The 14,789-nt window shown below is 41.8% G+C and overlaps 1 protein-coding gene across 1 annotated transcript in view; it reads right to left on the reverse strand.

Moving 5' to 3' along the window:
- mao (monoamine oxidase) overlaps positions 1–14,789 on the reverse strand; it is a 63,288-nt gene that overhangs the window by 7,322 nt on the left and 41,177 nt on the right. The window contains exons 4-11 of the mRNA XM_021578875.2: positions 6,153–6,257; positions 5,911–6,002; positions 5,614–5,755; positions 3,053–3,202; positions 2,153–2,312; positions 1,506–1,602; positions 1,353–1,406; positions 1,131–1,188 (exon numbers count right to left, since the gene is read on the reverse strand). Coding sequence (XP_021434550.1) covers positions 1,131–1,188; positions 1,353–1,406; positions 1,506–1,602; positions 2,153–2,312; positions 3,053–3,202; positions 5,614–5,755; positions 5,911–6,002; positions 6,153–6,257 — 858 coding nt within the window. The remainder of the gene's footprint in view (positions 1–1,130; positions 1,189–1,352; positions 1,407–1,505; positions 1,603–2,152; positions 2,313–3,052; positions 3,203–5,613; positions 5,756–5,910; positions 6,003–6,152; positions 6,258–14,789) is intronic.

Genomic DNA, 14,789 nt, shown 5'->3' on the forward strand with positions numbered 1-14,789 from the left:
GTAGTAGTAGTAGTAGTAGTAGTAGTCACAGTAGTAGTAATAGTAGTCATAGTAGTAGTAGTAATAGTAGTCATAGTAGTCATAGTAGTAGGCATAGTAGTAGTAATAGCAGTAGTAATAGTAGTCATAGTAGTAGTAGTAGTAGTAGTAATAGCAGTAGTAATAGTAGTCATAGTAGTCATAGTAGTAGTAGTAGTAGTAGTAATAGCAGTAGTAATAGTAGTCATAGTAGTCATAGTAGTAGGCATAGTAGTAGTAATAGTAGTCATAGTAGTCGTCATAGTAGTAATAGTAGTCATAGTAGTAGTAGTAGTAGTAATAGTAGTCATAATAGTAGTAATAGTAGTCATAGTAGTAGTCATAGCAGTAGTCATAGTAGTAGTAGTAGTAATAGTAGTAGTCATAATAGTAGTCATAGTAGTAGTAGTCATAGTAGTAGTCATAGTAGTAGTAGTCATAGTAGTAGTCATAGTAGTAGTAGTAGTAATAGTAGTAGTCATAGTAGTGGTAATAGTAGTAGTAGTAGTCATAGTAGTAGTAGTAGTAGTAGTAATCATAGTAGTCGTAGTAGTCGTCACAGTAGTAGTAGTAGTAGTAGTAGTAATAGTAGTAGTAGTAATAGTAGCCATAGTAGTAGTAGTCATAGTAGTAGTAGTAGTAGTAGTAGTTGTTGTAGTAGTAGTAGTAATAGTATTAGTAGTAGTAGTAGTAGTAGTCATAGTAGTATTAGTAGTAGTTGTTGTAGTAGTAGTAGTAATAGTATTATTAGTAGTAGTAGTAGTCATAGTAGTAGTAGTTGTTGTAGTTGTAGTGTTAGTAGTAGTAGTAGTAGTAGTAGTAGTAGTAGTAGTAGTAGTAGTCATAGTAGTAGTAGTCATAGTAGTAGTAGTCATAGTAGTAGTAATAGTAGTAGTAGTAGTAGTAGTAGTAGTAGTAGTAGTAGTAGTAGTTGTTGTAGTAGTAGTAGTAATAGTATTAGTAGTAGTAGTAGTAGTAGTAGTAGTAGTCATGGTAGTATTAGTAGTAGTTGTTGTAGTAGTAGTAGTAGTCATAGTAGTAGTAGTCATAGTAGTAGTAGTCATAGTAGTAGTCATAATAGTAGTAATAATAGTAGTAATGGTTCCACTCACATGCAGAGCTTCCTCTGAGCCCAGCACTCTGGAGTAGATCTCACAGATCCTCTTCTTCCTACAGGGGACAACAACCATCTTTAAGGGTTAAGGAAGGGATAGGGTTAAACTCTCAATGCTAGTACACATGGACATTCCTCCTAGCATAGTATACACATGATGAAGTGAAGTAAAACACACTGTAGGTACTGAACACGTTAAACAGTCAGACAGATTGTTTACCTCTCCTCTCTGGTCAGTTCACATAGCTTCCTACACTTGCGGGCCAGGATGAAGCTGTGACAGAGGAACCGGAGAAATGCAGTTATTACCACAATTTTGTGTTCTCTATGAGTAATCATACTGGGATGCAGGAAACTAAATATCTGTGTTTACCCCATAATGGCGGGCACAGTCCCATCAGGCTTTGTGTCATCCAGAGTCAAGCTGATGGGGGCCTCTTCCTCCTCGATCACCATAGTGCCACAGTACCCTGAGAGAGGGGGATGAGTGAGATTCAGGAGAGAAGGAGAACAGGAAGAGAGAAGGGATCAATAGACAGGAATAAGGAGGGAAGGAAGAGAGGAGAGAGAAGGGATCAATAGACAGGAATAAGGAGGGAAGGAAGAGAGGAGAGAGAAGGGATCAAGACAGGAATAAGGAGGGAAGGAAGAGAGGAGAGAGAAGGGATCAATAGACAGGAATAAGAAGGGAAGGAAGAGAGGAGAGAGAAGGGATCAATAGACAGGAATAAGGAGGGAAGGAAGAGAGGAGAGAGAAGGGATCAATAGACAGGAATAAGGAGGGAAGGAAGAGAGGAGAGAGAAGGGATCAATAAAAACAGATAAGGAGGAAAGAAAGAGAGGACATATATCCCTCATTTCTCCATGTTATCTCTCTGGTATACCACATATTTGATGACAGAAACCACGGACCCTCCCTCCCTCCCTCCTTACAATTCTTCCTCCACAAGTTAGCTCTGTAGTATACCACATATTTGATGACAGAGCCCATGGACCCTCTCTCCCTCCCTCACTCCTTACCTTTCTTCCTCCAGAAGTTCTCTCTGTAGTAGACCATACACTTAATGACAGAGCCCATGGGGACCCTGTGGATCAGCTGGTTTCTGAGCGGGGGCAGCTCGGGGTTAAAGTGCATCTTCAGGTTCAGACCAGGGGCGGTCGCCACAATCACATACTTGGCCTGGGAGAAACAAAACACACCAGAGAAGAGTTGAGGCCTACGTGGTGTGTAGTGTGTACCTCCCCAGTTCTCCCCGGGTGACTAAGCAGCTCTAGGGCACTTCTGCTTAATGGGTTTTAACAGGGAAAGAGGATGTGGTCTGGATAGAGAGATGAAGACCAGCTTACTGACAACAATGCCCTCAGGCTTACACACACACACACATGCACTCCCGCCCGCCCGCACACACACAAATGCAGACAAACATACACACGCATGCAGGCATGCACGGCCCACAGGCACGCACACACAAACTAAGGGGCCCTGTAAGTACAGAGTTTTATGGATAAATTAAGGATTACTAGAATGTTCCGGGAGTTCTAGAATGCAGATGTACAGTAGTTACAACATGGACCTTATGAGGTGTCATGTATTATGAACATCCGAGCTCTAGATGGCAGCAGAGGCACAATCTGAAATCAGTGGGTTACAACACAGTGGAATGTGCACTTTATAAACCGTAACTTGTTTTTTTTGCTAACTTACAGCAACAAGTTACCTGTAAGTTACTGTAAAAAGTTACTGTAAAAATGTATGTTTTCTGGAAAGATACGGTAACATACTGTTACTTTTTTTTTTACAATAACTAAAAAGGTAACTGGGTGCCAGTAAGTTACCGTAAAAACAAGTTGCATTTTTTACAGTGTGGGCTGACATCATCAATAGGTTGATGGATCGGAGACGACTGCTCTCTTACTCACCCTGTATGTTTCCTTGTTGAGAGTCTCAACCTCGACCATGTCCCCTGTCTGGTCGATCCTGTAGACGGGAGATTCCATCTTGACACACTCACCCAGCTCCTTGGCCATACACTCACTGATCTGGCTGGAACCGCCCACAAACTTCCTCTCCTGAAATGTAAATACTGTATCATCAGTCATATGAATCAAATACACGCAATGGTAATAAGGCCTAACCTGCTCCAAGAGGGAGCTGCTCTGCGACTGACCCCATGCTGCTTCCAGCCTCGGTGTGTTTGTGTAATGTTCAGAGGGTTGGGAAAAACATAAGACAGGAAAAGGCACCTTTATTTTACAGTGGACTATTACTGAAGTGCACTACTTTTGACAAAGTTAGATGTAGTATTCTCTATTGGCTGAATCCTAACGTCAGAATATGCGCTATCCTAATCCAAATGACATCAGTGCTAGATTTACACCCTATGAGACATGAAATTGTTGTTCTGTTCCTTCTTCTGCCTCCCTAAATATACCTAAGACACTCAGACCCCCTGGGGCAGTTGACTGATGTTTCTGTGGTGAGCTGTCATACACTTGGGTGGTGACCCTCTTTTGATCTAGGCTGGCCTTAGAAGACAGTACAATAACACTCATTTGAACTGTAGTGAACCGAAATCAGTCAGGTAGGCGGGTATATTGGAAAGTGAGAGTGGGTCTTGGCAAGGCCACATTAGAAAGTACATAACGCTGAGTAACCTTTGACCCTCTCCATATGGTTAGTGTAAACTCCCCTCAGCTTTCTCTAATAGGAAACCCATTGTGTGCCTTCCACTGTGAGATTGGGCCAGCTATAACAACAGGGTCTCAAGGCAGGTCAAAAACGGATGATGGCAGTGGGAAATTTCTGCATGATTGTAAGTGATGTTATACTTTCACCTGCAACCAAGAAAAGTAGTTTGTTTCAAAACACATGTACACATATAGTTGTTTTGAGTTGAACAGATGGATAGGGATTTGGGACAGTGACCTACAGCATAGCGGATCTTTATTATGCATCTGCATACCATAGCAGTACTCTACTGAGGACAATTCATCTGCAGAGAATATGCAACTCTGCTTGGCATGCATGGCAATTGACTTCAACATAGGAGCAAATGCTGTATCAACTCATGACAAACTTTCTCTATTGCTCTACCTGGAGAATAAACACACTGAATGAAAACATTTGGAGCCAGAGAGCGGGGCGGACCAAACAGGAAATGAAAGTGGATGACCTCACAACAACATTCTCTAATTACTCCAACACATCCCCTTCAACCGTCACCTAGGCAATGGAGCCACTCAGCTTTTCAAAGTAAACCAGAATAATGGGTTCTCCCTGGGCTCTGAAGATCAGCAATTGTGGAGGGAGGGATTATTCCTATAAATTAGAGAGCAGAGAATGAACAAGGCTAATTTGGGGGGGGGTGAAGGACGGCTCTATAGGGCCAGGGAATGGTAAGATTTAGAATGGCTAATTTTGCCACCAGAGGTTTCATGTTAGTGACAATGTAAGTAGAATCCAAATGAGAATGTTATTGTTGTGGAATGTTTTGTGCTAACATGGAGGATAGTTTTCTGAGCTCAGTTCAGAGGCTCCTGTGTGAGAGGCTCAGCACAGCAAACCTAGAACCCAAGCCAAAAACAGGGCAAACTTCTCCTTATTCTATGTAGGGTTATTAATAGAACCCCCTGTATGTGGTTGTACCTAAAACCTTCTATGAAGGGTTCAGCATAAAACCCTCTACGAAGGGTTCAACCAATAACCATTTTAGCATCTAAAAGTTATTCCGAGAACCCTCTATGAAGGGTCCTACCGAGAACACTTTTCTCTTTGGAGGGTTCTTAGAACCATCAATGAAAGGTTCCACCAGCATTATTAGACTTTAAAATAATTACAAATATCATACAACCTTTCTTTGAAGTTCTATCTACCCTAACACAGTGGTGTTAGGAAGCTCCTGGTTTACAGGCCACAACAGGCCTGCAAATCACATTATGTTGGCTTGCAATGTGATATGCAATTCCTATTGTAATCTAGCCAGAGTTAGGATATCCTAAAAGTGGAATTTTTTATCACCTGCATTCAGAATGATTGCCAGGGTAGGGAAGATTAACTACCTCGTCATCTAAACTGGAACAACCATCCCAGTAACGGGTGCAATAAGTCCAACTACTAACAGATTGGATTAGTTTAGAAAACAAACAATTCTGAAAATCTCCCTGCAATAGAGCATGCTGGGAAATATAATATATGTTTCTATGTAGAAACCTTCTTGCCTTCCAAAGAACCCTTTTTGCCATCAAAATAATCCTTATTTCCAAAGAATCATCAAAGAACCCTTTCTTCCAAAAATGGTTCTTAGGATTTTAAAGGTTCTAAGGTAGAACCCTTTGCCTTACAAAGAACACTTGTCTTTTTCTAAGTGTGTAGAACCCTGTATGGATATGGAAGAGCCAGTCCACATGGTCAGAGAGATAGCCCGGCAGGCAACCAGCCAGACAGACAGGCATACAGACAGACGGACAGTTGTGTACAGTACCTGTCCTCCGTTGGTGGTGGAGAAAATCCTCATGGTCCCTCCACACTGCTTGACGTACCAGAGGAACCACAGGGCAGACACCTCGTGGGGTTCAGAGGTCACGTTCACGTTCACAAACAGAGTGGCAAACCGCCTCGCAGAACTGTGAGGAGAGGGAGGAGCATGCACATGCGCACACACACAGACAACGCACAACACACACACATGTAATCACAACAATCACAAAGACTATAAAAAGTGATGCTCCATGGGGTTGAATGGTCCTGTGTGTATTGTGAAATGGGTGTAGTACAGTACTTGGTCCAGCAGATCTTGTCAAAGAGCTGCTTCATGGTCATCTTGTCCCACTCCTCAGCATGGGGAGCCCTCCATGGAGCCTCTCTGGGGATCTGGAACACACACACAAATACACTATGAGGGTGGAACCATCAATAAGTATCAATGGCTAGAGACTAGGGAGTAGGGGTTGGTTTGGGATTGGGCCTGAAATGTGGAGGGGATGGCTGCACTAGACAGAAAAGGATGCTGTGTGTATTTACCTCGCTGCCCATCTCATCCATCTTCCTCCAAAGGTTGTTGTAGTCCATCAGGGCAAATGGATTCCACATGGGGGGGAAAGAGCCTCTGAATGGGTAGGACTTTCCCTGTAGGACACAACATGCATGGGAGAAGACATGGAAGGGTTAGTTATCTTCAACATCTTCATCATCCTCCTCCTCATCGTACTATCAATCTTCATCATCATCTTCGTCTTCGTATTCATCATCCTCCTCCTCCTCATCATCATCAGCAGCAACAGCATTATCTTTATCATCAGCATCATCATCATCACTATAGACTAAGAGTGATCTGAAAAAGCAATATTTTGCAAATGTTTTGGTTCTACTTACATTCTGAACTGAACTACACATTTGTATTTGTATCTATTATGAATCCCCATTAGCTGCTGCCATGGCAACTAAATACGGTAGTAACGACATAACACACAGATTTACAACAGATTTCACAATACATTAAGTGTGTGCCCTCAGGCCACTACTACAACACTATCTAGATGTACGTGTGTGTATAGTGTGTATATTATGTGTGTTTGTATCCGTGTATTTGTACCTGTGTGCGTGACTCTTCACAGTCCTCACTGTTCCATAAGTTGTATTTTTATCTGTTTTTTTAAATCAGATTCTACTGCTTGCATCAGTTACTTGATGTGGAATAGAGTTTCATGTAGTCATGGATCTATGTAGTACTGTGCGCCTCCCATAGTCTGTTCTGGACTTGGAGGCATGTATTGTGGGGTGTACATGGGTTTCCAAGCTGTGTGCTAGTAGTTTAAACAGACATCTCTACGTGTACATTTAAGGGCCAGCCGTGCTGCCCTGTCTGGACCAGTTGTAATTTTCCTAAGTCCCTCTTTGTGGTGCAATAACACTAGGACCTGTAGAACCTGCCTTGTTGATATTGTAGTTAAGAAGGCCGAACAACACTTTATTATGGACAGACCTCTCCCCACCTTAGCTACTGTTGCATCAAAATGTTTTGACCATAACAGTTTACAATCCAGGGTTACTCCAAGCAGTTCAATCTCCCCAACTTCCACATTATTCATTGCAATATTTAGTTGAGGTTTATGGTTTAGTGAATGATTTGTCCCAAATACAATGCTTTTAGTTTTTGAAATATTTAGGGCTAACTTATTCCTTGCCACCCATTCTGAAACTGACTGCATCTCTTTGTTAAGTGTTGCAGTGATTTCACTTGCTGTAGCAGCTGACGTGTATAATGTTGAGTCATCAGCAAACATAGACACACAGGCTTTACTCAGAACCAGTGGCAGGTCATTAGCAAAGATTGAAAAAAGTAAGGGGCAGCTGCCCTGGGGAATGCCTGATTCTATCTGGATTATGTTGGAGAGACTTCCATTAAAGAACACCCTCTGTGTTCTCTTAGACAGGTAATTCTCAATCCACAATATAGCAGGGTGTGTAAAGACATACTGAAGATATAAAGATATACTGTAAGTTTTTCCAGCAGCATACTATGATCGTTAATGTCAAAAGCCACACTGAAGTCTAACAAAACAGCTCCCACAATCTTTTTATTATCAATTTCTCTCAGCCAATCATCAGTCATTTGCGTAAGTGCCATGCATGTTGAATGCCCTTCCCTATACACATTGATCTTCTGCCTTCTCTCTGACAGAGGGAGCTGTGAGGCAATCCCTACCCCACAGCTAGCTCTATTGGGGGCAGATTACGATAAGGCAGCTTGCTTCATATTTCACTCCAAATCAAAGATAGCAGCTAATTGTACATTCAGCAAGGCAGATAAGATTATCTCAATCTCATGCTCACACTATTTCTCAACCCCTACAGGTTTGTAAAGTAGTGTAGAGTTCATTTATTTGTGATTTCTAGACATTTCCATTGAAAGTGGGGCTTTAGAAAATAGACTGGGAAAGCCATATCAGTTCATTCAACAGTGTGCGTTTGTGTGTTTCTGTCTGTGTTACTCTTATATAACTGGTATTAATCACTTAGGTTGACAGTTAAATCTACCTGAAGGCCCATTAAACATATAACTACTAGAGAGAGAAAGAGAGAGAAGGAGAAACAGTGTCTGAAATAGAGTACATAGACAATGGTGAGGAAGCTGTGGACCTATAGACCTTATACTGTACTATAGTCCTTATACTGTACTATAGTCCTATACTGTACATGTAGTCCTTATACTGTCCTATAGTCCTATACTGTACTATAGTCCTTAGTCCTGAAATGTTTGATATAGGACCTTAGAAAATACAAGTTGATTGACCCATCGCAGAGATGAAAGCATCATATATTGTTCCTTGAAAAAGTAAATTCATGTCTGTATTTCATGAAACTCAGACTATTTCAAGTATAATTCATATAATTTTGTAACAGTCAAAAGACTTGATCTTGGCTATTCAAGTACACGTTTTATGAAAGACATTCTTTGTACATGCTTTTCTAAAACTGCACTCATCTTACAAAGTTGTTTCACAGTTCCTCTTGGCACGCTAAACCCAATCTGAGCCTAATTTATTTTAATTACATTTTGGTCACAACATCAACGTCTACTTATCCAAAGCTTCTTAGGGCCTGCACTCAGGATATGCAAGAATAGGGCTGAAGAACTTGTGCAACATACAAAAAGATGTATCAAACTTTCTGCCCTCTCTCTTTTATTAGGTGTTCCTTATGTTTGGTATACTCAGTATATAGTTAGTGATTAACTAGTGATTTTTATGATATATTCTACAGTATGGCATTTGTCCTAGTTACTATCAATGGAAAGTCCAAGTCTTGATGAAAAGAGCTACGGTTGTAATGTGTCCTTATCAGTTACAACCGATATTGCACCTGAGTTATCCACATGACATTAGCTACTAAAGTACAGTACTGAGAGGGGGGGGGGGGGGGGGGTGTTGCATTTTAATGGTGGAAGGGATGGAAATACACACAAACAAACACACACACACACACTCACTCTGTGATACAGGTTATGATTGCCACCCGAGCCACTGCCTGTTCACCCTGCATCAAAGCTGGGACCAAGGAAAAATAGCTTCCATCTCAAGGCCATCAGACTGTTAAACAGCCATCACTGACACGGAGAGGCTGCTGCCTTCATACAGACTTGAAATCATTGGCCACTTTAATAAATGGATCACTAGTCACTTTAATAATGATGTTTACATATCTTGCATTACTGGGGCGGCAGGTAGCTTAGTGGTTAGAGTGTTGGGCCAGTAACCGATAGGTTGCTAGATCGAATCCCTGAGCTGACAAGGTAAAAATCTGTTGTTCTGCCCCTGAACAACCCACTGTTCTTAGGCCGTCATTGTAAATAATAATTTGTTGCCTAGTTAAATAAAAAAATTACTCATCCTGTATGTATATGCTGTATTCTATGCTGCTTGGTCATTGCTCATCCATATATTTATATGTACACTTATTCCATCCCTTTGTTTGTATTAGGTAGTTGTGGTGGAACTGTTAGATTACATGTTAGATATTGCTGCACTGTCGGAACTAGAAGCTCAAGCACTTCGCTACCCTCGCAATAACATCGGCTAACCATGTGTATGTGACCAATAACATTTGATTTGATTTGATTTGAGGGTGGGCGCCTTTTGATGAGGTGCACTACCATGGCAACCAGCCAGGAAGGTACCAGAGTGAGTGTACATGCAGATCTCAGACATAGAGATAGTGGCTAAGAAAACACAGGCACACAGGGGTTCCGCTGAGCTGCTGGTAACGTCAGAACTCAGAGTCGAGCTGCATTACAACATCTTAAATGAGGAACAAATATCCATTTCAGAAAGGAAACCATTAATTGCGGAAAATCAGCTGGAAACATGTGATTTCACATGGACACACACTGTATTTAGAGCCCATAAGTCAGTGGAGTCTCAAATTTGACGTGTGACCCCGCTGCCCACATTCGTAACTGCTATCTACGTTATTCCACATGCTTGTGGCATGTCCGGCAGGCTGTGGCAGGCTGAAATAGATAATGTCAATAAAACTACAGTGTGACTAGAGTGACAGGACTGAACTAACACTCACATTGATTCATGTCTACTTCCCTGTAGCCAATCGGAGCACTTGGTTACTCTAAGAATGGGAGCTCCTCAGAAGCATGTGAACTATAGTGACGCAAAAAGACCACGCCCAGTTCTTAGTGGTCTGTGTCTACAGAAGCTAGACAGACTAGGGTTGAACTGGGATGTGGACATGAAGCTAGGGTTAGGGTTGAACTGGGATATTTTTAAAGTACTTTACTTTCTCTTTCAAAATATAATTAGGTGAATCATGTGTGACTCCATAATTTGTAACAAGGTTGAATACATTTTCTTTTGGTAGCATTTCTATATTGAAGATTGAAAAATAATTTGGTGCATTTTCCCCCATATTCCATCCAGTTTGTTTTATTTTTATAATATATTACACTGGGATCTTTCTTGAATAAGTTCCTCCATTTGTTTTTCCTCTAACTTATTCTGTGTCTTTCCTCTAACTTATTCTGTGTCTCTATGGTACAGTTTTTATTGCTATCTAACTGACTGTTAGTCCTTCAATTTCCTTTGTTAATATGTACTCTTTTGATCTAAATTGTTTTTGTTTTATAGATGAGTACTGAATTTCATGGCCTCTAAAGGCACACTTAAAAGTGTCCCATACAATAAGGGGACCTGTTGTACCTATGTTATGTCTGAAAAAGTCAGTTATAAATTCTTCTGTCCTAGTTCTAAACAACTTATCATCTAGTAGGCTTTGATTACATTTCTAATTTCCTCGCCTACGTGGAAATTTCTTTAAGAGTAATATATATGCCAATTATGTGATGATCCGACCGCATTCTGTCCCCTATCAATACTTTTTAAACTTTTGGTGCCAGAGAGAATGACATAAGAAATTAGTCAAGACGACTAGCTTGATTAAGCCTCCGCCATGTATATCTCACTAGGTCAGGGTATTTAAGTCTCCATATATCCACTAATTCCAATATATCCCTGACATTCATGATTTCCTTAAGTGCCTGACGGTGATAGTTTGTAGTGTGATTTCCTTTCCGGTCCATAGAAGTATTTAAGACCGTATTAAAATCTCCCACCATAATAATAGAGTCTAGTGATAAATTATTATATATATTTTCAAAGAAGCTTGGATCATCATTATTCGCACCGTATAGGTTAATAAGCCATATCTGTTTATTGTCCAATAACATATTTTAAATAATCTATCTACCTTGATAATCTGTTTGGACAATTTGCACATTTGGATCAAAATGACTGTTAATTAAAACCATCACCCCTTTTGAATGTCTTTGCCCATGGGAGAAGTATATTTCACCCCCCCCAGTTCTTTTTCCACAAAACTTCATCTAAAATTGTTGAATGGGTTTCCTGTAAACAATAGATATCTCTTTTAGCCAGGTAAATACTGATCGTCTTTTCTTATTATCTGCTAAGCCATTACAATTATAACTGGCTGTACTTATTTCACCACTTACCATAATGAGACACAACTTTCAATTCTATTTATCAAAATATATGTTTGTAAACATACCATTAAAAAGTAACATGATGATTGAGCGTATATAGAGCTGTACCATGATATTCACAATGCTACTAAGTAAACCTCCAATTGGTCCCCACTATTCCACCCACTAAAAGCCCTCCTCATCCCGAGTTGGGTTGCCATCCCAATGCCCGGCAGACCACCCCTGACCTCTCATATCCCATAGTCCTGAAAAGACTGGGATCCATCCTTCGAAAAGAGCACACAGTGCCATTTACAGAACAGAAGTAGATCAACTGCCAAATGCATTTCCATCACCCTCACCTTGATTTGTATTATATATAGCCATCAAAAAATTAGCTAATTAGCTATTAATATTTGTAGTAACGTAATTTGGACGTCATATGAAAACTGAGCGCAAGCAGATTCTACATGTACAAATGGCCGAAAATGTCGGCAGTCAGACACCCACTGGCAGGTGGTCCCTAAAACACATTGTGCCAAATGAATGGCGCATCAACGACAGACAAATGGCAGAACATCACTCGGTGCAATGCTTTCTCCCTAAGTTAAGGGGATGTGAAGAGGAATCCACTTTAGACTATCGAGACGTAGGGAAGGAGATGTGAAGAGGAAGGCACCTCAGACTATTGAGGTGTAGGATAGAAGATGTGAAAAGAAAGGCATCTATAGACTATTGATATGTAGGGAAGGAGATGTGGTGAGGAAGGAAAGGGAAAGGGGGATACCTAGTCAATTGTACAACTGAATGCATTCAACTGAAATGTGTCTTCTGCATTTAACCCAACCCCTCTGAATCAGAGAGATGCAGCTGCCTTAAACGACATCCATGTCTTCTGCATTTAACCCAACCCCTCTGAATCAGAGAGGTGCGGGGGGGGGGCCTTAAACGACATCCATGTCTTCTGCATTTAACCCAACCCCTCTGAATCAGAGAGGTGCGGGGGGGCCTTAAACGACATCCATGTCTTCTGCATTTAACCCAACCCCTCTGAATCAGAGAGGTGCGGGGGGGCCTTAAACGACATCCATGTCTTCTGCATTTAACCCAACCCCTCTGAATCAGAGAGGTGCGGGGGGGCCTTAAACGACATCCATGTCTTCTGCGCCCGGGAACAGTGGGTTAACTGCCTTGTTCAGGGGAACAGTGGGTTAACTGCCTTGTTCAGGGGAACAGTGGGTTAACTGCCTTGTTCAGGGGAACAGTGGGTTAACTGCCTTGTTCAGGGGAACAGTGGGTTAACTGCCTTGCTCAGGGGAACAGTGGGTTAACTGCCTTGTTCAGGGGAACAGTGGGTTAACTGCCTTGCTCAGGGGAACAGTGGGTTAACTGCCTTGCTCAGGGGAACAGTGGGTTAACTGCCTTGCTCAGGGGAACAGTGGGTTAACTGCCTTGCTCAGGGGAACAGTGGGTTAACTGCCTTGCTCAGGGGAACAGTGGGTTAACTGCCTTGCTCAGGGGAACAGTGGGTTAACTGCCTTGCTCAGGGGAACAGTGGGTTAACTGCCTTGCTCAGGGGAACAGTGGGTTAACTGCCTTGCTCAGGGGAACAGTGGGTTAACTGCCTTGCTCAGGGGAACAGTGGGTTAACTGCCTTGCTCAGGGGAACAGTGGGTTAACTGCCTTGCTCAGGGGAACAGTGGGTTAACTGCCTTGCTCAGGGGAACAGTGGGTTAACTGCCTTGCTCAGGGGAACAGTGGGTTAACTGCCTTGCTCAGGGGAACAGTGGGTTAACTGCCTTGCTCAGGGGAACAGTGGGTTAACTGCCTTGCTCAGGGGAACAGTGGGTTAACTGCCTTGCTCAGGGGAACAGTGGGTTAACTGCCTTGCTCAGGGGAACAGTGGGTTAACTGCCTTGCTCAGGGGAACAGTGGGTTAACTGCCTTGCTCAGGGGAACAGTGGGTTAACTGCCTTGCTCAGGGGAACAGTGGTTTAACTGCCTTGCTCAGGGGCAGAACGACAAGTACCTTATACTATTGAAATGTAGGAAAGGAGACGTGAAGAGGAAGGCACCTTAGACTGTTGAGATGTAGGGGTGGTTTTGGGCATTCCCAGTAGAGAAGGTTTGAGTGATGTCATGTGCCAGAAGGCTCTTCCGCTATAGGTCCGAGATCCACTGAACACAGCGATATCATCCACATGACCACTACGCTGCATTTTAAACATGTCTTATCTCATTCTCTGCTGTGTGTGCGTGTGCGTGGGGGTGAAGGGCATAGCAATGTGTGTGTGTGTGTATATTCATGTGTGTGAATGACTCCAAAGTGAATGACTCCATGTTTAAGCGTATGACTCCATACATAGGAAGGGTGGAAAAAGTACCCAGTTTTCAAAGTTGAGTAAAAGTAAAGATACCTTACTAGAAAGAGACTCAGATAAAAGTGAAAGTCACCCAGTTAAATACTACTTCAGTAAAAGTCGGAAAGTATTTGGTTTTAATATACTTAAGTATCAAAAGTAAAAGTATAAATCATTTCAAATTCCTTATAAAGCATACCATTTTCGTACATATTTTTTACATTTAAGGATAGCCAGAGGCACATTCCAACACATAATTTACAAACAAAGCATTTGTGTTTAGTGAGTCCGCCAGGTCAGAGGCAGTAGGGACGACCATGTTCTCTTGATAAAGGGTGTGAAGTGGACCATTAACAAGTACTTTTTGGTATCAGGGAAAAGTACAATCATTTCTTTATGAATGTAGTGAAGTAAAAGGTGTCAAAAATATAAATAGTAAAGTAAAGTACAGATAGCCCACAATATACGTAAGTAGTACATTAAAGTATTTTTTACTTAAATACTTTACACCACTGTATGAAATAAAGGCCCATACAGTAGAAACAGGAAGAGAAGTGCCTTCCTAACCAGTTCGGAGAGCCCATTGAGTTACAGCAGCGAGAGTAGGTTAGCCTGGGTATATGGATGGAACCAGAGGGACCAATCTAATAAGGAGGTACAGCATGCTGTGTGTTAAGAACGGTGGTGTACCTACTATAATAAGATATGGAGGAATATGTTGGAGAGAGAGAGAGAGGGAGAGAGAGCGAGAGAGAGGGAGGGAGGGAGAGAGGTAAAGAGAAATGGGGGTGGCTGCAGCTCTCTCTC

This window comes from Oncorhynchus mykiss, chromosome 22, assembly GCF_013265735.2.
Source record: "Oncorhynchus mykiss isolate Arlee chromosome 22, USDA_OmykA_1.1, whole genome shotgun sequence".
Taxonomy (NCBI): domain Eukaryota; kingdom Metazoa; phylum Chordata; class Actinopteri; order Salmoniformes; family Salmonidae; genus Oncorhynchus; species Oncorhynchus mykiss.